The following is a 24,035-nucleotide window of genomic DNA, read 5'->3' as shown; positions in this document are numbered from 1 at the left end:
AACCTCTCTCTTGATGGAAAGAGTGTGAAAGTCACTTCGTAAGAGCATGTGGGAGGCAGATATTATTTTGCCCATTTGGGGGAATACAATCTACCAAATTCCTCAACATTGATTCCATCCCAAACTATTCATCTTAGCTAATTAAGGTAATTTCATCTCTGGCCAACAGTTGGTTCAGGGCTAGGCAAGACTGAACAGTTTTGGGCAGTGAGACTCAAAGAAGCTTCCTCAGGATTTTTGGGAAAAAGAAGTAAGTTTCTCCCACTTGAACAAGAAAATACATGCTCCTTATGTGCCATGTGCCACCTGTGTCTGGTGGCCATCCTATGATTACAAGGGAAACGTGGATCTCAGGATAAAAAGACTGAAGAGCTTCATCCCTCATGACATCACTAAGATGCTGAATCAATCAGCCCTGGAGACTGCTCTGCCCTAGGACCTACTTTTATGGAGAAAATAAATAATAATTTTATGAACACTCAACCCTGTTTGAATCAAGTTTCTGTCTCTTTCACCCAAAATCTCCTTAGCTTAGCCAATGTATTCCTAACATTCCTAACATTGCTGAGCTAACCTGCCCATCCCCAGGCCTTCCAAGAGTGGGAGGTGAGGTATAGGAGCCAGGGAAAGGTGAAACCAGAGGAAGTCTTCTAGCACAAAAATGATAAACCATCTAAAAAGACCATAAGAACCTTTAAATTATTCATTTGTCACATAAAAGTCCTCATGCCTGGTACTAATCCATCATGTCCTTGTCCTACACCCAAAGTATGAGTAAGAAGGTCTTTGAATGCCCTCTAGAAGGTAGGTGGTGCCACTCACAAAAGATAGGATGGTGCTAGAGCTCATTCTTAAGGAGCTGACAGCCTAACAGAAAAAAAGGCTGTAATTCAAAATTGACTGTATTACTCATCACAAGAAAAGTGCAGATACAGTGCTATATATCAATGAAGGATATCAATGAAGAGACATTTTTTTAGTTGGAAGAGATCAGTAAAAGCCTCACAGAGAAGGTGCTTTTTGAGTTGAGTCTTTGTATAGCTAGAATTTGGATCTGAGAAGATGGGAAGAACATTCCAGATGGAAGGAAGGAATCACAAGAATGAAAAGCAATATCTGGGAAACTGTGAGATTCCTAAATCCTGGAAGATATTCAAAATGTGAACCAGCACTGGCCAAGTAAGCAGTGACTAGTCTGCAGGGCTGAAGCAAGTCCTAGAGACCCTCTGTCAAGACATGCATAAACCCTTACGTTACTTGGTTATGGGAATTGGGTGGACGAGGAGAGAGACTGGGATAGCTGGGGCTTTAGGCAGATGGCACTTAGGGGTTCAAGAGGCTATTTAGCAAGAGATAGAGAAGAATTTCCGTATTTTAACAACCAGTGTGGCTGGAGACCAGTGAGAACCAGTTCTTACTAATGAGAACCGGCTAGGAAATCAACCCTACCTACAGGCAACAGTGAAAAGTTCCACTTCACTAGAGTTCACAGTGAGTGAAAGGAAATAATGAAAAAAATAGCTGGAATTAGGCCACAAAGGAGTTTGAATTCCAAGATAAAGAATTTGGATTAAAAAATTAAGTAATACAGATCCACTGATAATATTTTGATGAGACTTTCAGATCACAATGGATTGAACATGTATCTGACATGGCATGGCTTCCTTGGAGTAGAAATTTAGCATATATGTGACAACTTGCTGTGGGTCATTGTGAAAGAGAAAATTTCTCAGGTCTGTACAATAAAGACCTAAAAAAACTGTGAGGGAATACTTTAATGGCTTCCAACCATAAGCATGCAAGATGTCTAGAAGAAAATAAAGAGAAATGTAAATGTGTGCAGACAATGGCAGAAAGCAAACGGTTAACTCCCACCAGCAAGCACAGGGACTCCCTGCTCCAAGAAGCCATCCCACAGAACACCTGAGAGAGCTGAGGGCCAGGGATTAGGGCAGAGGCAGCAGGAAGTGAGAGGCGCTCAAAGGGATAACAATAATGACCCTCCATATTTGCAAAGTGCCATTTACAAGGCACACTTTCATTTAATCCACACGGCAATAGTGTGAGGAGTAATTAACATTTCTATAACACTACACCATTGAAAGAGCCCTTTTATATTCATTGTCTCCTTAATTCTCCCCCCTTACACCTGAGAAAACTCAAGCCATTAGAAAACAGCTTATCAAGCAGGGGAGAGAACTAGAACTCAAACTCAGGCCTTTAGATTCCTTGTCCAGCATTTCCATTTACCCTAGTGTGGCCTCAGGGACTCTGGGGTTATTCGTTAATCTTACAAATGTGGTCTCAGTGCTCCAGGCAGCAGCTGTAGATTGTGAGAGAAACCTAAGTATCTCCCCGTACAGTTCTTCAAGAGGTAAACCTTCTATCCCAGGACTTAAATAGAAAGAGACTCACCCTAGAGATCAGGTGCACACCTCCTGGTGCAGAGGGCTCAAGCGGTTTCTGGAAAGATCCCATCCCAACCCTGTTTTGTTCATCAAATTAGATTTGGGAATCCAGAAAAGCAAGAATCATGACTTTTTGAAATCTTCATATCCTTGGACCAGGATCTGGTACTTAGCAAACACTTGTTGAATAACAATGAATATATAAGTGAATATATATGTAATACCCTTGGAAATATCTTGAGATTCCCCCTCTGCCCAGAAAAACAATACAAAGAAAAACAATACAAAGAAAAACAATACAAAGAAAAACAATACAAACAATTTGTGAAGCAACAAGTTATTTAAAGTCATGAGTTTTTATTTTGTTTATTGAGACAGGGTTTCCATCTGTTGCCAGGGTGCAGTGGCATGATCACAGCCCACTGCACCTTCAACCACCAGTGCTCAAGCGATCCTCCCACCTCAGCCTCCCGAAGAGCTGGAACTTGAGGCGCACTCCACCACATCCGGCTAATTTTTTAATGTTTATAAAGATGAGGTCTCACCATGTTGCCCAGGCTGGTCTTGAACTACTGGGTTCAAGCAATCTGCCCACTTCGGCCTCCCAAAGTACTGGGATTACCGGTGTGAGCCACTGTATCCAGCTTCTTAACCTCCTTCATGCCCTCTCCACTTAAACTGGAATCATTTGTCATATAAAAGTCCTCATGCTTGGATTTTGGCATCATTTATAAGGGCTCTGCCTACAACATGTTAAACTCACTGAAAAATTAGACTATACCAATAATTTCTTATTTCCCAGCTCTCTCCATCCCTCTTTTCCAATTATCTTGTTCCTCGATTGCGTGGCGCCTTCCTGCCCACCCACCTTCTGTGTTCTTGCTCCTTCCTTCTCTGTCCTGTGTGCAGTGGCAATCAAGTGAATTCCTTTCTCACCCACACCCTCAACTCCTTCACCCCTTTGTCCTCGGTTACACCCATGCAGACACCCCTAACCCTAAATTCATTCCACAGCCTGTTCTCTTGGATCTGATGACTAAACTCTGAAGCACACCTGGAAGAAGCCATACAGCCACACAAATCACACAACCGTGTGGACTGGAGTCACCACAAAATGATAGTTTCCTCTCAGCCATTCTGTATCAGATCCTCTTTCCATCTCCTCTGAGACCACACGACCTCCTCAAGTCCCCTACCCAATGCTTCTGCCCTCCATGCCCCCTACCCAAAGCCTACACTTACAGATGCCTTACTTCCTGCCTCATGGCATCAAAAACAGCATGGGAAAGGATGCCCCTCTGCAGCTCGCCCAAACCGTCAAGCTATCTACAGCCTCCCTCCTGTTCTTCTCCTTCTCCACCTCTGTGGAGTAACTCCCTTTGGGGTCTTGCTTTATGGTTCTTATTCTTTCAATCTGGAATGTTTGATGTCTCATTCTGCTAACTCCTCCTCCACAGCTTGTAAACCTATATACTTTTGAATCTACCCTTGACCCTAGATCCCCTTTGGCTGCCACTTTCTCTTTTTCTTCATATTCAATTTGATCAAATGACTGATCCACACCCGCATCTCTACTCTTCAAATCCCTTTCCTCAGTCCACTGCCATCTTTCTTCCTACCACCACGTTAAAACTGCTCCGGCAAAGGTCTCCAAGGATATGACTGCCAATCCGTGGACATATCTCAGCCTTCATCATACTCTGCCTCGCTGAAGTCTTTCACTTTGTTGACCACTCCCTCTATCTTGGAAGTGTCTCTTCACGGGCTTTGATGGCACCATAGAGGCCTCCTCCTGCTTCCCTGGTCATCTCTTCTTTCTTCTATGCTGGATCACCTTCCTCCACTTGCTCTGTAAATATTGTTTATTCACCTAGGCTGAGCTGGTCGAGCAGCGTCTGAACAGAGACTTCATCTGTCTCATTAACTACTACAGCCTCCATGTTTAGACAGCTCTACACACGTGAAGACTCTTCTTACGTATTGTCTGCTGAATGAATGAGTGGATGTTGGAAATACTAGAGTGAACAGGGCATCATCTCTGCCCTCAAGCAGCTTACAGTCCAGTGAGGAAGATGATTAAGTAGACATAAAATAACAGTAGAGTGTCATAGGAATTATGATACAAGCAGCTATGGGAGAACATGAGATAGATTCTGGACATGCTCAATTCCTCCAGCACCAAATTGTTCTGCTTACCTCAGACTCAATTTGATCAATATCAAAACATCACCTTCCCTTAAGCCCCCCAAAATGTTATTCAGTTTACATTCTCTACCTTGGGGAAGGTACCACCACCACGGGGCTATCAAGCTAGAGTCCTAGGATTCACCCTGATTCCTCCTTTCCTCTGATGCTCCACAACTGAACAGTGGCCAAGTTAGGTTGGTTTTGCCTTTTCAGTATTTGGCAATTCCCTCTTCCCCTCTCCATGGCCATCTCACCTTGGTTATTGCAACAATATTCTAATATTTTTTGCTTCTAGTCTTTCTTCTTTCTCGAACATGTTTTCTATACTTCCAAAGTGAAGGGGATCACATCACTGTCCTGCTTAAAAATCTTCAGTGTTCGTTAGGCCGGGCGCAGTGGCTCACGCCTATAATCCCAGCACTTTGGGAGGCCGAGACGGGTGGATCACGAGGTCAAGAGATCGAGATCATCCTGGTCAACATGGTGAAACCCCGTCTCTACTAAAAATACAAAAACTAGCTGGGCATGTTGGCGCACGCCTGTAGTCCCAGCTACTCGGGAGGTTGAGGCAGGAGAATTGCTTGAACCCAGGAGACGGAGGTTGCAGTGAGCCAAGATCACGCCATTGCTCTCCAGCCTGGGTAACGAGCAAAACTCCGTCTCAAAAAAAAAGAAAAATCTTCAGTGTTCCTTGATATATAACCCTCGGTTGCAATCGAGACTTCCAAGTATATCTCCTAATGAGCTGACCCTTGTCTCTCCCATCTCATATCCCATAGCTTCTGCCTCACATTTACCATCACCGCATACCCTAAAGTCTGGTTCTACTGAACCACCTGCAAGTAATGACAACACACAATGTTTCATCCCATCTTACTTCTGCACAAGCCATTATGTAAAACTTCCTCTGAAGATACTGCTGTAAGTCTTAAGCATTTTACATGAATTAACTCTTATTCCTCACAACAACTACTATTCTCCCATTTTACAGATGAGGAAACTGAGACACAGAGCCAAGAAATAACTTGCTAGATTTCATATAGCTAGTATGTTGTGACACTGGGAATTTGAACCCCAGTCTTGTGGCAGTGCCTGTGGCTGTAAATACTGTGCTATCCTGCCCGAGTTCACCTTGTTTTACTACTTTACTCATCCACCTGGTGAATTCTTATTTACCCTTCAATACCCCTCAAGCAGCACTTTCCCTGCTCTCCCGGAGTTTACCTCTCATTTTTTTTCCCAGCATTGTCATTGTGTCTTGGTGACACACCTACTATTGCATTTGCCACACTCTACTGCGTCCATTTCAGAATCAACCCAAACTACACAGAGATCAGATTGCACATTTACCTTGAGCCATGGAAGTTCCTACGTTTATTACCTGATAGCCCTTTTGCTCATCTGTATATCATTTTTGTCTCCTGCCATCAGTTCACCAGCTCTCACTCATCCTCAGCTCCTTGCTGGCTCTAGCCCTTCAGTTTGACTCATTGTTTGCCTACTTCGCCAAATCTACCTCACTGGCTACCTTTCCCGAACTCTCCCTTTTTTGACTGATAACCTAGAAATGAACCCCTTTCAGTGTGACCCTGGGGAGTGGCAGCCAGGCAGCCCTAACTGGGTGCGGCTGATCCCCCAACCTAGCTCTGGACAAGTCATACTTACTTAGTTTAGCTTTTTTATTTGGTTTCATTCAAGCTATTTCATGGGGCTAAAGAGTTATTGAAACAATAAATGTCTTGGCCTCGTGATTTGCCCGCCTCGGCCTCCCAAAGTGCTGGGATTAAAGGCGTGATCCAGACCATCCTGGCCAACATGGTGAAACCCCGTCTCTACTAAAAATACAAAAAAAAAAAAAAAAAGAAAAAAAACACTAGCCGGGCGAGGGGACACTCACTTGTGGTCCCAGCTACTCGGGAGGCTGAGGTGGAAGAATAACTTGAACCCAGGAGGCGGAGGTTGCAGTGAGCTGAGATTGTGCCACTGCACTCCAGCCTGGTGACAGAGCAAGACTCCATCTCAAAAAGAAAAAAAAAAGAAAGAAAGAAAAAAGAATAAATGTCTTAGAGAAAATAAGAAAAACTAACACCTAGGTTTAAGAAGAACAAAAACACTAATGAAGTCAGACTGCAGGCTCTGGCTCTTTACTCCCAGTGCTTCTCCGTTTTCACAACTCAGCAAACACCCAAGTAGCCCTTTCTTTCATTTACAGTTACCAACTGGCTTGTATTCTCCTCTGTATATTTCTTCCAAATTTCATAGCTTCCACTTACTCATGATGTCTTCTCCATAATTTTTATTTGCTATGACTTCATGATTCTGTCTATGCAAATGTTCAGCTTCAGCTCTTCTAAATGCCTAATTCTCTATGCGCTTCTAATTTCAGCTTCCCAAGAACAAGAAGCTTTTTGGCCCTAGTTCATCTTTCCATGTCACGTCATGAAACATCCGCTACTGGCCATCCTATAGATTGGCAGTGCTTGGGTCCAGAGCTAACCTCAACCCAATCCGCTCTAACAGAGTCACAGTGTGTCAAATCATGCAAAACTTGGCCACTTCGGCTGCCCCTTGAGCTGAGCAGAGGCTCTAAGTGAGGCATTTTCTCTTAAAAAAAAAAAAAGAACTGTGGTGGCCGGGCGCAGGGGCTCATGCCTGTAATCCCAGCACTTTGGGAGGCCAAGGTGGGCAGATTACGAGGTCAGGAGTTTGAAACCAGCCTGGCCAACATGATGAAATACCATCTTTACTAAAAATACACAAAAAATTATCCAGGCATAGTGGCGCAATCCCAGCTACTCAGGAGGCTGAGGGAGGAGAGTCACTTTAACTCGGGAGATGGAGATTGAAATGAGCTAAGATCACAACACTACGACTCCAGCCTAGGCAACAGAGTGAGAGACTGTCTCAAAAAAACAAAAAACAAAAAACCTGTGGTGTGAAAGGCCCCATGATTGAGTTAGGGATTAATTTAGACAAATGATTCCTTAATATTTGGGATCATAAATTTTTCTGAGAATCAGATGAAATATATGGATTCTTCCCCAGAAAAACTTCTCTTATGCAGAAAATTTACATATAACTTTAAGGTATTAAGGAACCCCAGCAGTTGTCCATGTAATACCCAAACCTCCGGTGGTGACCGGAGGTTTGAAGTCTATTACCTGGCACTTGATAAGAATTGTGAGTGAGAAAGGCATTTACACTCAGTGACTCCAATGCTCTTAAGCAGGGAAAATGGAAAAGTAATAGTACCCTTAGCAGAGAAGAAGAGAGAAACAGGTTTGGGGAAAATTAGTTATTCTTGAATTACTGAGTCTGAAGTGCAGGTGGGACTCTCAAGTGGATTCATAAACAAGCAACTGACAACGTGGGTGTGTAGTAGCTGAGAACTGAGATGGAGATTTGTCTCACCTGCTCAAGGCACCTGTGAGAGCAGGTGCAGGGAAGCAGTTCACACAATGCCTACAGCCCATTATTTTTCATTCGCATTTACTCTGCAGATTTTGGAGACCTTTCAAAGCCCTTACTTCATCTGACAGTCCTAACAATCTTATGAAACAGGAAAGGCCTATCTCAAGACCTATTCCAAAAAAGGAAATGGAAGTTCAAAGGGGTGGGAGACAGGTCTTGTCAAAACTATTGCAATGAACAGCTGGGCGCGGTGGCTCATGCCTGTAATCCCAGTACTTTGGGAGGCTGAGGCGGTGGATCACCTGAAGTCAGGAGTTCAAGACCAGCCTGACCAATATGGTAAAACCCTGTCTCTACTAAAAATACAAAAAAATAAAATAAAATAAAATTAGCTGGGTGTGGTGGTGTGCACCAGTAGTCCCAGCTACTTGGGAGGCTGAGACAGGAGAATTGCTTGAACCCGGGAGGTGGACGTTGCAGTGAGCCAAGATTGTGCCACTGCACTCCAGCCTGGGTGAAAGAGTGAGACTTCCTCTAAAAAAAAATAAAAATAAAAATAAAAACTATTGCAATGAAGTAACAGACACAGGACTGGAACCCAGGGCTTCTGATTCTTAATACAACTCCCAATTTTGTTGCAAACTGCACACAGATAAATGCCTTATTAGCATGGATCAATTTCTAAATGCAGTAGTTTCGGTTTTTGTCTTTTTGGCTGTCCTCAGTTTATAGAAAAGTTTGAGAAAGAGGAGTGGCAATTATCCCTTGACAATTATCCCCAATAATCCCCTGGCAATTGATTTGGCAATACTCACCACTATTTACTGTTAAATATCTTCCGTGTGGAGCAATAGACAGCCCCGGCTCCTAGGAACTTGTCTACAATTCTGATCCATACTCTAACACTGGTGGTTTTATTTTTTGTTTTTGTTTGTTTTTTGTTTTTAGAGACGTTGTTTCGCTCTTGTTGCCAGGCAACTGGAGTGCAATGGTGCAATCTCGGCTTACTGCAACCTCTACCTCCCGGGTTCCAGTGATACTCCTGCCTCAGCCTCCCAAGTAGTTGGTATTATAGGCATGTGCCACCACGCCCGGCTAATTTTGTATTTTTAGTAGAGACGGGGGTTTTACCATGTTGGTCAGGCTGGTCTTGAACTCCTGACCTCAAGTGATCCACCCGCCTCGGCCTACCAAAGAGCTGGGATTACAGGCGTGAGCCACCGCGCCTGGCCCACTCTTGTTTTTAAAAAGGACCTTTCTGCCTATCTAACCTAAAGACCCAGAATGAGCTCATACATTGTTAAGACCCACAGACATGGACAGACTTCCCGAAGACTACTGGGCAAAACTTGTAATTCTGAAGTCAAAAATCTTCAAGATTCACAGGACGTTGCGGGAAGGGGGACGCCGGGGGAAGAGGAGGAAGAAGAGGGAAAGGAGGGAGAGGGAGACTGGTTGAACCTCTGGAGCGGAAGGTGGGTTCCTGTGAGTCTTGAGGCGCAGCTCTGCGGTTAGCGCAGGCCGCGGTCCCACGCCCAGCCCGGGAGGCGAGGCGGGGCGAGGAGGCGAGGCGGGGCCGGGCGGCGCGGGGGCCGGCTGAGTAAGGCTGGGCCGGGCTGGGCCCGGAAGGGCGTGGGTCGGGGAGAGGCTCCAGACCCGCACGCCGGGCGCCCAGAGCTCTCAGCGCCGGTCCCAGCTGCAGCCTCCCGCGCGCCTCGCCCAGCTCCAACATGGTAGGCCTCACTTTTCTTCTTCTTCTTATATGAAAAGAAAAAGAAAAAAAACCCAAATACTTTCAGGCAGACTTTATCTTTGACTTAACGTGTGGACGTGGCAGGAAACAGCAGGAAAAATCAGCCTCGAGGGAGGGAACTGGGGAAGAGGGGCTGGAAGGAATAAGCCCCAAAATCATCCCTGTGGTGACCGCCTAGGGTGGCAGCGGAGGTTCTCTGGCCTTCCCCAGTCGCGATGAGGTCCGGGGCCGGGAAGCGCCGGCCGCTCTCCGCGCGGGGGCGGGGGCGGAGGAGAGGGAAGGTGCCTGCAGCCCCCTCGCCCATGGTCTCCCAGGAGCACGAGGACGCCTGGGAGCAAGCTGAAGGCCGGGGGATGGAAAGCTGCGAGGGGTCATTAGTTATTTCTGTAGTCCAGAAAAAGGACATTTCTGAACTTGGTCGTCTAGCAACGGGGAAAAAAATCAAAGTTTCAGTTAGCAGCCGGCAGACGGCCAAGACCCAACGGGACTGAAACTTTAGCGCGTCGCCGCCTGCAGCGCCGCGGCCAGGAATTTGGGAGGAACCCGGTCCCAGCTGAGCACCCTCCTCCTTCGTCTTCCTTTTACCCCACCATCTTTGTAGGCAGTCACTGCATAACTTAGTTTTCGCTTCTCATCTCCTTTCATCTCCCCGTTGAACTCATATTTTCCATAAATACACCTCCAAAATCTACCTTTCTTTACCTCTCCTTAGTGAAGAGAGTCAGCAAACTTTGGCCCACAGGCCAAAGCGGGTTTTCTGTTCTGCGCACAAACTAAAAATAAAGTTTACGTTTGTAAATGGTTGAAAGAAATCAAAAGAAGAAAAATACTTTCTGGCATGTGAAAACTGTGGAAATCAAACTTAAGCGTCCATAGATGAAGTAGTGGAGCTCCGCCACGCCTGTCCCTTTCCTTCCATAGTGTCTCGGGTTCCAGTCCTGCTACAGCAGGGACGGAAAGCTCAGAGGGTGTCGGTTAAGAATGAGAAAACAGTTGAAGTTTTTTAAATTGCTACTTCTTTTTCATTGTAGTTTTTTTCTTTCCTCAAATGTTGAGTGCTTGGCTTGCATTTTAAAAATTATTTCACAGTATTCGTTTATCATAATGTTCTCTCCTTGTTATCGCCATCTCCACCAAATAAGACTCCAAGGGTGCTGTGAGGTGTGCAGAGCGCCGGCTCCCCTCTCCTTCAGCTACTGCGCCACCCTGGGCAGAGCCTTCCGGTCTCTGGGCGTCCTCAGGACCCATCTCCAAAGTGCCCTGGAGCTCTGCAAATGATGTCATTCCATTTCAGTAATTCGATAATTGTGTTTCTTTCTTTTGCTTTGGAGAATTATACCTCGGAGGGGAATGCAAAGAGGTTTTAATTTTCTCCTTGTGGCTGATAGCAACAGCAACAGTTTTCAAAAGAAAATAATCTCTAAATACCATCTAGACTGATGTTAAGGAGAGAAAAACGTGAAGCAGAAAGGCATTTTGAAACTGGAAAAGCAAAACTGTCTGCATTCTGCAAGGAAAAGGGGCAGGGGGAGAATCTGTAGTTCCAGAGAAAGGTGACAAAGCCCAAACTCCTCACCCTGGTGTGGCCTCCCACCCAGCCTCCTTCCTGTCATCTAATACCTTAGTAAAACGGGGAGATTTCAGTCCTGATAGGAAGGGCATGTTGTAACAAACACATCTGTTTCTAGGCTGTGGTATTTTGTTTCTCTCCTAAAGGCCACCGAACTACTAACGCTTTTCTTTTTTCTTAAGGAGAAGTTCAATTTAGGGCAAAACAATCATCCTCCAACAATGTGACTCTTGGGAAAAAGTCCACCTCTGTTAGGATTCCGGGGTTCTAATGTTCTAAGATGCAATTGGAAGAAGAATCTTAGCTAGGGTCTCTGTAGCATAAGGGCTGCACAGGAAGGAGGGACCAACCTGCAGCTGTGCAGCTAAATGCTCAGATCAGTTCTTAGCACGTGTTAATTACGGAATGTGAAAGCCTTTAGCTCTGGGCTCCAGGAAGTCCATCGTAAGAACAAATCGAAAGTTAAATGCCAAGTTGCAAAGGCCACCAAACATAAATCATTGTTAATGCTGAGAGGTGAAGTCTCAGAGGAAGGGTGTGGCCAGGCCGGTCTCCCGGAAAGTCTGTAATTGCGGCTTCTATCCACCAGAGGGAGCCCAACAGCTCCTCACTTTGGAATTCCAAGTCCCTGCTGGAATTACTGGATGACTGGGCCCTATAGAAATTCCTTTCAGGATTCTGCCGTGAGGAAAGAGCCCAGTACAGGATTTAAATATCTTACATTGTACATGCTGTGTAAGCAGCAACCTGAGAGCCTCCATATGAACCTCGCTGGTCTGGAGTGACCTCCAGAGAAGCTCCACCTTCTCTGTCACTATTTCCCACCAGGAAGTGGAAGCCTCCAAGGCTAAGGACTGCAGAAAGGGACTGGGAGTCCCAGATTCTAGGGCTGGCGCTGCCATATCCATTCTCTTCTCCTGTCCATTTTCTCACGTTTAAGATTAATGGTTCCTAACTCTGAAATATGAAAGCCATTTTCAAGCATCTAAAAAGTTCTATCTCCCACTGCATATACAATGATAGCTATGCTTTTAGTTTTCTCTAAGGAAATGTGTGAGTCCCAGGAATTCAGTATTACTTTAAAAAGAACTGACATTTCATTAGTCACAAAAGCCTCCATACCATCTTGGAAAATAGCAAATTATTAGCCTATGGACAGTGTTTGGTGTGCATATGGATTTGTGGATATAGAGTTACACATGTATTTATCCACACATTCCAAAAATATGAGTAAGCCTTGCCACCCTCACTCTCACCTAGGCAGTCTACTGCTTCTAAATGTGCCAGCAATGCTCCACATTTCCCTCATATATTTCACCTGAAATAAACATGTGGAGGGGGTAGGACGGAAAGTCATAGAGTGTGACTTTTTGTGGTTGTCTTGAACCCTTCAGTCCCCCGAAAAAAATGACTCAGTCTTTTAGGAAACTGCTTTGACTGGAAATAAGATTACCTGGAGTTTTCTTCAGTATCTAGCCTTTGACATCTTCCCTTGCTTTTTTTTTTTCCTCTAAAGGCAAAAATCTCCAGCCCTACAGAGACCGAGCGGTGCATCGAGTCCCTGATTGCTGTTTTCCAGAAGTATGCTGGAAAAGATGGTTACAACTACACTCTCTCCAAGACGGAGTTCCTGAGCTTCATGAATACAGAACTGGCTGCCTTCACAAAGGTACTGGTCCCTATCTCCCCCGCTTCCCTAAACTACCCACAGCATGAAACAACACCCTGGAAGAATGACCAGGAATGAAGGACCAGCAATTGACGTCCTGCACTCACTCCCTTTTAACTCACTCCAAGGCAGGAGTTTTTCCCATTTAGGAAGACATATATGAAATGATATATGACATAATGGAATCGTTTTCGAATTTTATTCTTCCACCCCAAAGGTTCTAGGACATCCCTGTCCAATAGAACTTTCTGCAATGGTAGAAATACATTGTAGAGCTGCTCTATCTGATATGGTAGCCACCAGCCACATGTGCCTACTGAGCTCTTGAAACGTGGCTAGTGTGACTAACAGACTGACTTTGTAAATTAGTTAATTTAAATGTATTGTAACCAGTGGCTCTAAGTGTGTGTCTGCATTGGCAGCTTGGGCAAATGGAGGATGAGATTGATTAGGCAGGGCCTGCGGCCTCTTTCCACCTGAACCCGTTGCACTTTTATATAGTTTATCTATTGGAGTTGCATGCAGTCCCTGAAAGAAGTGTTCCACTGGCTTCACAAAGCTGAATAGCCCCTAGTGTCATAGAAAAAGCCCTGGACTAGGAGTGAGAAAACCTTGGTTCAAGCCCCAGGTCTGCCCCGTAGGTAGATCACATCACCTCTTTGAGTCTGTCTCTGCATCTAGAAAATGAGAATATTAATAACCCCTATCCTGTACCTCATAAGCCTGTGAGAATAAAATGTGGCAGCATATTGCAAGGACCTTAGAAGATGCAATATAAAGGTATAATTATTATTATCTCTGCAGAACCAGAAGGACCCCGGTGTCCTGGACCGCATGATGAAGAAACTGGACACCAACAGTGATGGGCAGCTAGATTTCTCAGAATTTCTTAATCTGATTGGTGGCCTAGCTATGGCTTGCCATGACTCCTTCCTCAAGGCTGTCCCTTCCCAGAAGCGGACCTGAGGAACCCTTAGGCCTTCAAATCCACCCCATTTCCTTCCAGCCTTTCTGTCATCATCTCCACAGCCCACACATTACCCTTTGAGCCCAGCACACCAGCCACCTCATGCAGGCCCCACCTGTGGATAGTAATAAAACAATGTAGCTTTTTTAAAACATGAACTGGAGAGTTGCTGAATTTGTGCAAGGGAGGGTGGAAAGTGGGAGGAATGTAAATTAGGTTGATAGAAGCTGCGTAGTAAATAAGAACAATGCATCTTGGTATAAACATAATCATAACTAATGTTACAACCAGAATCATCTCTAAATTACTGACTGATAGAGAGAGGTCACTTATTGTCGATAGTCACTCACTGCTACCCCTGTTGGCACTGTCAGAAGTCCTGAGAATACAACCAGCAAGGCAGACAAGATCCTGCCTTCACTGAGTATAACTTGTAGCTGGGGGAGAGAACAGTCACTAAATAAACAAAGGACTATCAGAGTATGGTAAGTCCTAGGAAAGATAGACTACAATTATGTTATGGATTCACGGGGACTACAGGAGGGCACTATTCTGCAGACATGACATTTGTGCTGAGATCTGAAGAACTAGAAAGAGCAAACGTGGAAAGAAGGAGAAGGATTTCAAGAGAAGCAACGGGAAGGGCAAAGGTCCTCCAAAGCCGAAAAGGATCTGGGATGTTTGTAGAACAGAAAGGAAGCTGGTGTTGCCAAGGTCTTTCTGTTTGGCTTGGCTTAAGCTAGTGTTAACATTAGGGTTTTTTTGTTTTGTTTTTGAGACAGAGTTTCGCTCTTGTTGCCCAGGCTGGAGTGCAATGGTGCGATCTCGGCTCACTGCAACCTCCGCCTCCTGGGTTCAAATGATTCTCCTGCCTCAACCTCCCAAGTAGCTGGGATTACAGGCATGTACTACCATGCCCGGCTAATTTTGTAATTTTAGTAGAGATGGGGTTTCTCCATGTTGGTCAGGTTGGTCTAGAACTCTCGACCTCAGGCGATCCACCCGCCTCGGCCTCCCAAAGTGCTGGGATTACAGGTGTGAGCCACTGCACCTGGCCGAACATTAGTTTTCATTTTCTAAGCCCTCTGATAAAGCAGCAGGGAAAGAGAGCCCAGAAAGAAGGTAAGAAGATTCACCCAGGGTTAAAGATGACAGGTTAGAGGAGGGAAAGAGAAAAAGAAGGGCAGGTTTCCGCAATGTGCAATTATTCCTAAGAAGCACCAGGAAAAAGTGACGTGTTTCCAGAAAGCCTCTGATTCCTTATCAATTCATTTGAGTTTTAACTAATTAGCAAAAATCTCTCTAGATCATGGTTTATTCCTTCATAGATTCAGTGAGATGGATTAGGCCACATCTGAGGTCATTTTTGGAAAATGAAGGACAGTGCCTCGGGTGAGCCACTGCCTCAGCCATGTACAGTTCTCAGCTACACCCACGGCAGCCGCAATGATCTTCAGCACATTTGTCTCATCGAGTCTTTGAAAAGAATTCACTTTAACTTTCATAAAGATAAAACTGTCTTTTCACACCCATATTTTATTGGCTTGTGAGATATTTAAATAAATTGTACCTTACAAGAAAAACAAACAGGTTTGGGACAAATTACAAATCCACTCTTAGTGAACACGTAATCCCACTGTTGGGTTGGCAAACAGTGTGTGGGCTGTTAGAGTTATCCACAGGCCTTGGACATTCATGGTTCTCTGGCCACCAGTCAACATTTTTTTTAAGAGAGAATGGGGAGATGGTAAAGTGGGTCAGTTAGGAATGTGAAGTAAGGCAAAGAAGCGGAAGGGGAGTGAAAGAGTATATGACATGAGAAATGATGACTGTCTGAATGTAGTGGTGAGAAAGAGAAGCCTAGGAGGACAACTGGGTGGACGATGATGCAATTCACTGAAATCAAGAATGAAGCAAGGGGGTTAAGCTTTAGGAGCAAAACGTAGGGTGGAGCCCACTTTAAAACATGTTGTATTTGGCCAGGCATGGTGGCTCATGTCTGTAATTTCAGCACTTTGGGAGGCCAAGGATGGAGGATCACTTGAGGTCAGGAGTTCAAGACCAGCCTGGGGAATATGGTGAAACCCCATCTCTACTAAACATACAAAAATTAGCCAGGTGTGGTGGCGCTTGCCTGTAATCTCAGCTACTCAGGAGGCTGAGGCAGGAGAATTGCTTGAACCCAAGAATCAGAGATTGCAGTGAGTCGAGATTGTGCCATTGCACTCCAGCCTGGGTGTCACAATGAGACTCTGCCTCCAAATAAATGAACAAATAAAACATGTTGTCTTTGAGATGTGCTCCTTGTGTGTGCCTGCTCCTTGTTTTTGCAGCATGCCTCTCCCTTCTTGAATCAAGCCCTGCTCTGCACTCCCCATCTCTTGGTGTTCTGAGTTTGGGTAGAGTTCTTCCCCAGTTCTGAGAGTCAAGGTCACACCTGTACTGAAGCCAATGAGTGCCCTGCATTCCTTTGGACACAGCCATTGGCCTAGGGTGGTCATTGTGATCTAAGCTGGTCAAAATAAAGGAACTTTTAGTACCTTTGCTGAGAATTCAGGGATAAAGGAAATTGTTTATTCCTCCTTCTCAGTGGATTCTAATCTGGGAGTTTGTAGCCTTAGGCATGCCAATAGCCATCTCAAGACCACAGGGAAAGGATCTGAGGGTGGAGCCAACATTGGAGAAACAGAGCCAAGAAATTTTAAAGATACCAGCTCCTTAGTACTATGCTAAGACCTTTGACCCACAGAAACTGAGACAGTGAAATGGCGTTGAGTAATTATGTTTGGTAATTTGTTACACAATGATAGATAGCTAACATACAGTTGTAATTCTTATGTTGTGCTAAAGCTAAATCTGTCCCTTGACTGTGCAGCTGCATGAGTCAGTATATCCCTGCTTTTGCTTAAAACAATTTAAATTGAATTTTCTATCACTTGCAACAGTAAGAATCATAGCTATGGGACAGGCAGGTGGAGATGTTAGGTTAAACAGATAAGCTGGGAATTGAAAGAGAGTCAAGCTGAAGACAGAATTATCTGTCATCTGCACACAGACCAAAGCCATGAGTTTGGAGGTTACCCAGGGAAAATGAGCAGAGAAGAATTTCTCAAAATACAGTCTGTCAACCACCTGCATCAAAATCATTTGAAGGGAGGGTTTTTTAAAGGGCAGATTAGGAAGCAAAGGCAGTACAAGGTAGTCTACTCCTTTGAAGGATTGTGAAGTGATGAGAAAGAAGGTAGAATGTAGGGGTGGGAAGGTATCTTTGTAGCTTTCTTCCAGTTCCTATGATGTCAGTGTTCCCATTCTCAGAGCTGCACTTACTCCTAAATTCTTGCAATACACCTTGTGGTGAGTGAATGCTAAGACAGCCCCCGGTAATCCCCTACTCTCACATTCACATTCTTGTGCAATCTCCTCCCCCGAGTATGAGCGGGACCTATGACTTGCTTCTAACCATCAGAATACAGCAAAAGTGATGGTATGTCACTTCCACGATTTGGTTACATAGGACTGTCTTCCATCTTGACAGCAGTGTCTCTATTCCCTTCTCACCTTGCACATTTTAATGAAGCAAGCCTGGAGAGGCTGACAAGGCAGGGAACTGAGGGTGCCTCTCAGCAACAGCCAGTTAGAAGTTAGTGTCCCCAGACTAACAGTCCTCAAGGAACTGAATCCTGCCAACAACCACGTGAGTTTGGGAGTGATTCTTTCCCAGTTGAGCCTCAGATGAGACCCCAGCCCTGGACAACATCTTGGCTGCAGCTTTCTAAGAGACCCTGAAGCAGGGAACCCACTTAAGCCATAACCAGACCCTTGACCCACAGAAACTGTGAGACAGTGAAATTGTTGAGTGATTAAGTTTGTGGTAATTTTTTACACAATAATAGATAGCTAACACAAAGTTGTAATTCTTAAAATATATTCCCACTGATTCCCTAACAATTACTGTAATGAATGTTATATTCCTTTACAAACATTTTTAATCTTCTTAAGTTTATACTCTTCTTTAAAGCATTATCTGTTCTCTGCAACCAAAAAGGTAAAACAAAAGACTCCTCAACACTTCTACACCCTTGAGTTGCTGCCTGAGACATTTCCCTTTGGTCAAAATTATTACGTTTTTATATGTGTCTACACCAAAAGCTTCTATTTCCTTTCTTCCACTCAGCCCTGAACCCCTTGAGTTCTAGCACTTACCCTCAGCATTCTACTGAAACTTCTCTCCTACCAGTCACTGGCTCAGCAGCCTTTTTCATCCTGCCTGACCGCTGCATCATGCAATGGATATTTGAGTCTCTATGATGTTCCAGACACTGCATCCGGTCAAAGCCAAGAGTATGAGCAGGAAGCTGCTGCAGTATCCAGATCAGAGGTGGGGGTGTCCTGGACAGTGGGTGGTTGGGGGTAGATTCAAGGGATATTTGGGTGGAGCATCAGATGGGCTTGGGGATTTGGTTGCATGTGAGGGATGAGAAAAATAGTCTGATGTCCAAGGGCAGGAGGAACAGAAGGAAGCATCCAGCACAGGAGAAAGATGAAAGCCAGAAGACTCAGGAAGCCAGCTTCTTTGGTCTGCTTTGCTCTAGCCATGCTGGCAGCCGATTAGATGACGCTGACCCAAATTGAGGGTGGGTCTTCCTCTCCCAGTCCACTGACTCAGATGTGAATGTTCTCTGGCAACACCCTCATGGACATACAGAAACAATACTTTACCAGCTATCTAGGCATCCTGCAATCCAATCAAGTTGACACCTAATATTAACCATCACACTACCCCATCTCCCTAATGTGGGCACATTCCCAGGCCTTCCTCCCTCTCTCTCTCTCTCTCTCTCTCTCTCTCTCTCTCTCTCTCTCTCTCTCTCATTCTCTCTCTGTCTGCTTCTCAAGCTAGATCTTTTCTCCAGACACAAATTGTGAATGCAAATGCCTACTGGGCATTGCCAACAGGACAAACACAACATGCCCTCAATGGGCTCGTTATCTCCTCCCCAAACCAACCCTTCCTGCTGGTCTCTCTCCGCCACTCACTTTGCTTATAGGGAGTACTCCATAGGGGTTTGTTGATCTGAATCTTGAGTTAGAAGCTTGGTATCGATTAGATCTTACTTATCAAAACTTGAGGACCCAAGCAAGTGAAGGCTTTCTGGTTAGTACTCTTTAGCCCGGTGTCTTAAAGCCATGGCCAGTGATTTCTTTTTTTTTTTTTTTTTTTTTTTTGAGATGGAGTTTCACTCTTGTTACCCAGGCTGGAGTGCAATGGCATGATCTCGGCTCACCGCAACTTCCGTCTCCTGGGTTCAGGCAATTCTCCTGCCTCAGCCTCCTAAGTAGCTGGGATTACAGGCATGCGCCACCATGCTCAGCTAATTTTTTGTATTTTTAATAGAGACGGGGTTTCACCATGTTGACCAGGATGGTCTCGATCTCTTGACCTCATGATCCACCTGCCTCGGCCTCCCAAAGTGCTGGGATTACAGGCTTGAGCCACCGCGCCCGGTCGATTTCTTTCTTTCTTTTTTTTTTTCTCTGAGATAGAGTCTTGCTCTATTGCCCAGGCTGGAGTGCAGTGGCACGATCTCGGCTCACTGCAACCTTCACCTTCCAGGTTTAAGCGATTCTCCTGCCTCAGTCTCCCAAGTAGTTGGGATTACAGGCATGCGCCACCACACCCAGCTAATTTTTGTATTCTTATTAGAGACAAGGGTTTCACCATGTTGGCCAGGCTGATCCGCCTTCTTTGGCCTCCCAAAGTGCTGGGATTACAGGCATGAACCACCACGCCTGGCCCGATTTCTTGGTAAAGTAGCAAACAGAAACAGTAGAGTGCCTAACATTTTTCCATCTCTTTCCTAGTTCAATGTTTTTAGGGGATAGTGATAGATTTTTCTTTTTAAATACAGGGTATACCTGCTAAAGGAATAATATGGAGATTTACTGACTACTGATATATTTTCCCTCTTGTGCTGCTAATGATTTAAGGAACACATCCAACAGGTAGCTACAATTGTACTAAACTCTACTGTGAGTGTAATTTATGCAAGAAAGATAATATAGTAAAATTTTGGCAAATATACATGTATTAAGTTAAAGTAAATATTTCAAATATCCTTTTTTTTTTTTTTTTGAGACGGAGTTTCACTCATGTTACCCAGGCTGGAGTGCAATGGCACAATCTCGGCTCACCGCAACCTCCGCCTCCTGGGTTCAGGCAATTCTCCTGCCTCAGCTTCCTGAGTAGCTGGGATTACAGGCACGCACCACCATGCCCAGCTAATTTTTTGTATTTTTAATAGAGACGGGGTTTCACCATGTTGACCAGGATGGTCTCGATCTCTTGACCTCGTGATCCACCCGCCTCGGCCTCCCAAAGTGCTGGGATTACAGGCTTGAGCCACCGCGCCTGGCTATCCTTTTTATAAATATCAATTTTCACCATTTTTTTAAGTTAACCAAACCAACTACAAGTCCCTACCCTTCAGAAAAGAGGACCTCTACCATTTGTAATAAACTCTCTTAAGCTTCTCCCTGTCCAGTTCGACCTCCTCCACTCCTTTTCCAACCTGTGATCAAAGAGAGGTTTTTAAGGCAAACATTCTGGTATCGCTTCCATGTGTAAAACCAGGCATTGGAGCTTCTTAATATACAGGATTCCCTGGGGCAGTCAAGAGCCTCTGTGGCCTGCTCCCTGCCCACCTCGCCAACCAAGGCTAGAACTGATGTCACAGTGATGTGGCTCTGTGCTTTGACACACATTCTTCTTGCTGCCCTGAAAGCCCTTGGCCCCCTTTCCACCTGTTCCTACTTGTCCTATAAAGCAGTTAAGTATCATCTCGCCCCAGAAGGCCTTTTCTAAGAGCCCATATCCAAGGCTAATTTTAATGCTCTTATTCTATGCTCCAGAGCACTCCATTCTTGCCTCTATCATAGCACTTGTCACTCTACTTAGAGTGTTTTTACTCGTCTGTCTTCTCTGACTTGACTTGAAGCTCGAGAACATAGACCTAATTAGAGGCATCTTTGTATTGCTAGTACTTAATATGGTACCCAGCATATAGTAGCAGAAAAATTATTTGTTGAGTGAAAAAAAACTACATGATACATGAATAAATGATAAAAGAATGCTATACCGGATGTGGGACATACTGTGTGTATCAGTCTGGCTCCCCACGGGAAACACATGCACACTCAAAGGGGGTCACTGAAGAGAATTTAATGAACATAGTATTTACAAAGATCTGGGTACAGCTAAGAGAAATAACGAGAGATGGCAAAGCACCAGGACTAGCAAAATTAGGACGCTGTTCCCACCTCTCCGCCTGACTGGCAAGGGAGCAATTATTGGAATTCAAGAGCCATAGCCCAGGAAGAGGGGCCACTTACAGATGTTGTGGCCTTAGATGTAGAAATGCAGTCAGTGTCAAACCACAGCCTGGCAAGAGGAACCCAGGGGAATAAACACTCATTTCAATCTCTTCCCACATTCTGATCCCCTGCAAGTGCCTCCTGTTGGCCCACCCAACTAGAAGGCTGATCTGGGCAGAGAAGCACCAAAAGTGGAGCTGGAGGGGCAAACAGAATATCCACACCCTGCAGAAAGCTGAGATTGGTATTCTTCTACCACACAGTTACTCCTGCCACCAAGGGGAACAGAGAGTAAAGTGCCAACACTAATTCAGGTAGACTTGTTTTTTTGGTGTATTTTCTTTTCTTTTTTTTTTTTTGTGGGACGGAGTTTTGCTCTTGTTACCCAGGCTGGAGTGCAATGGCGCGATCTCGGCTCACCGCAACCTCCATCTCCTGGGTTCAGGCAATCTCCTGCCTCAGCCTCCTAAGTAGCTGCGACTACAGACACGCGCCACCATGCCCAGCTAATTTTTTGTATTTTTAGTAGAGACGGGGTTTCACCATGTTGACCAGGATGGTCTCGATCTCTTGACCTCGTGATCCACCCACCTCGGCCTCCCAAAGTGCTGGGATTACAGGCTTGAGCCACCGCGCCCGGCCGTGTATTTTCTTAAGTTATTGAAAATTTTAAATTTTCTTATTAAGGTTAAATATACAGAACATAAAAATTTCACATTGCTACCATTTTTAAGTGTACATTTTAGTGGTATTAAGCATATTCACATTGTATAAACATCGCCACCATCACCTCCATAACGTTTCCATCTGCCCAAACTGAAAGTCTGCATCCATTAAACAATAACCTCCCTTTCTCCCCTCCGCTACCTCCTGGTCACCACCATTCTACTTTCTGTCTCTATTCATCTGACTACTCCAGGTACCTCCTGTCAGTGGAATTATCCAATATTTGTCTCTTTGTGCCTGGCTTATTTCACTTAGCATAATGTCTTCAAGATTGATTTATGTTGTAGCAGATGTCAAAATTTCCTTCAATTTCAGGGATGAATAATAGTCCATTGCATATATATTTGTGTGTGTGTGTGTGTGTGTGTGTGTATGTGCATGCCACATTTTGTTTATCCATTCAGCTATTGATGGACACTTGGGTTGCTCCCCCCTTTTGTTACTGTGCATAGTGCTACAATGAATATGGGTGTACAAATAATGGTTTAAGTCTCTGGTCATATAACCCAGAAATCGAATTTGCTGGATCATGTAATACTAGTTTTAGTTTTTGAGGAACGACTGTATATCTTTCCACAGTGGCAGCATCATTTAACATTCCCACCAGCAATGCTTACAAGGTTTCCAAATTCTCCACATACTCACCAACACTTGCTATTTTCTACTTTTTTAAATAATAGCCATCCTAATGAATGTGAAACAGTATCTCACTTTTGTTTTCTTTCATATTTTCCTAATGATTGGTGATGTTAAGCATCTTTTCAATGTGCTATTGGCCATTTGTATGCCTTCTTTGGAAAAATGTCTGTTTGAGTCTTTTGCCCATTTTGTATCGGGTTGTTTTTTGTTGAGTTGTAGGAGTTCTTTTTATATTCTGCATATTAAGCCCTTATTATTTGATATAACAGTGTGTGTTTAAACCCCATGCCTTCTGGGAACACAGGTGCCATGGTGTGATTTCTCTCAGATGACTTTGCCCCTCCCCAGGGCTCATTCTGCATCTTGAGAGGTGGTGGGCTGAGCTTTCCAGTCTCCATCAGTGACAGGGCAGCTCTTACTAGATATGTGATTTGCAAATATTTTCTACAATTCTGTGGGTCACCTTTCCACTCTATTTATAGTGTTCCTTGATACACAAAAGCTTTTAGTTTTGATGAAGTCCAAATTATATTCTTTTTCTTGTACTTCCTGTGTCTTTGTTGTCATATCTAAGAAATCATAGCCAAATCCAATGTACATTTTTTAAATAAAGAAAAACAAAAAGAAAAAAAATCAAGCAAATATCTATCTCTTTTGATGGAGATTTGGGCCATGGTGGTAGAGAAGATACAGAAAACCCCTTTCCTACCACAAATAATGTTGGGTAACATAAAATCTTCCCCTTCCCCTCAAAAGGTCAAAATATTTGATCAATTAAAAGGCAGAAAGATAATTATTCAAGTTCCGGAAGCACAAAGGGAACTGATAGCTGTCACAGTGCCCCAGAGTGGAGGCCACATGGCCCAGGCCATGGTGGAGAACTAGAACTCAGCTCTTAGTGAAAGGAGAGAGCTGCTAAAGGGCTGCCTGTCACTGACGGAGATCGGAAAGCTCAGCCCACCACCTCTCCGGACACAGAACGAGCCCTGGGGAGGAGCAAAGTCATCTGAGAGAAATCAGAGCACTGCACCTGTGTTCCCAGAAGGCATGGGGTTCAAACACACACTATTAAAGAAATAAACCAAAAACTGCTACAGAGTTGTAAGCATCATAAAAAGCGCCTAGACAAATGCAAAGTCACCTCGTGGAGACGCCTCCAGACATTTGGAAGATGTCCACAGGAGAAAATTCTCTTGAAATAGGCTCACAGACACAAGAGGGATGACAAGTACAGGCAATGGACTAGAGACTTCGAACTGAGTAATAAGAGGGAGAGCAATCTGGAAGGACATTAGCATGACTGTGTTTAAAACGGTCAAATAAATAAAGCAATA

The 24,035-nt window shown here is 44.5% G+C and overlaps 1 protein-coding gene and 1 long non-coding RNA gene across 2 annotated transcripts; both read left to right on the top strand.

The window, feature by feature from the left end:
* The first annotated feature begins 5,105 nt into the window (after nt 1-5,105).
* LOC116544959 lies at nt 5,106-7,508 on the top strand. The gene is made up of 2 exons (XR_004266115.1): nt 5,106-5,157; nt 7,399-7,508. It is a non-coding gene; the product is annotated as an uncharacterized LOC116544959 (long non-coding RNA).
* Nucleotides 7,509-9,599: 2,091 nt separating this feature from the next.
* S100A11 (S100 calcium binding protein A11) lies at nt 9,600-14,123 on the top strand. The gene is made up of 3 exons (XM_032271572.1): nt 9,600-9,739; nt 12,846-12,998; nt 13,803-14,123. Exons 1-3 carry the CDS (start codon nt 9,737-9,739, stop codon nt 13,962-13,964), a joined length of 318 nt encoding a protein of 105 aa, XP_032127463.1. The 5' UTR covers nt 9,600-9,736; the 3' UTR covers nt 13,965-14,123.
* The last annotated feature ends 9,912 nt before the right edge of the window (nt 14,124-24,035 follow it).

This window comes from Sapajus apella, unplaced genomic scaffold, assembly GCF_009761245.1.
Source record: "Sapajus apella isolate SASKATOON/1434 unplaced genomic scaffold, GSC_monkey_1.0 scaffold238, whole genome shotgun sequence".
NCBI lineage: Eukaryota > Metazoa > Chordata > Mammalia > Primates > Cebidae > Sapajus > Sapajus apella.
This window is presented reverse-complemented; position numbering and strand designations above follow the sequence as displayed.

Excerpts from the sequence above, each read along its gene's own strand:
- S100A11 (XM_032271572.1), top strand. Across the intron at positions 12,999-13,802 it reads AACTGGCTGCCTTCACAAAG|AACCAGAAGGACCCCGGTGT; the intron begins GTACTGGTCCCT and ends TTATCTCTGCAG.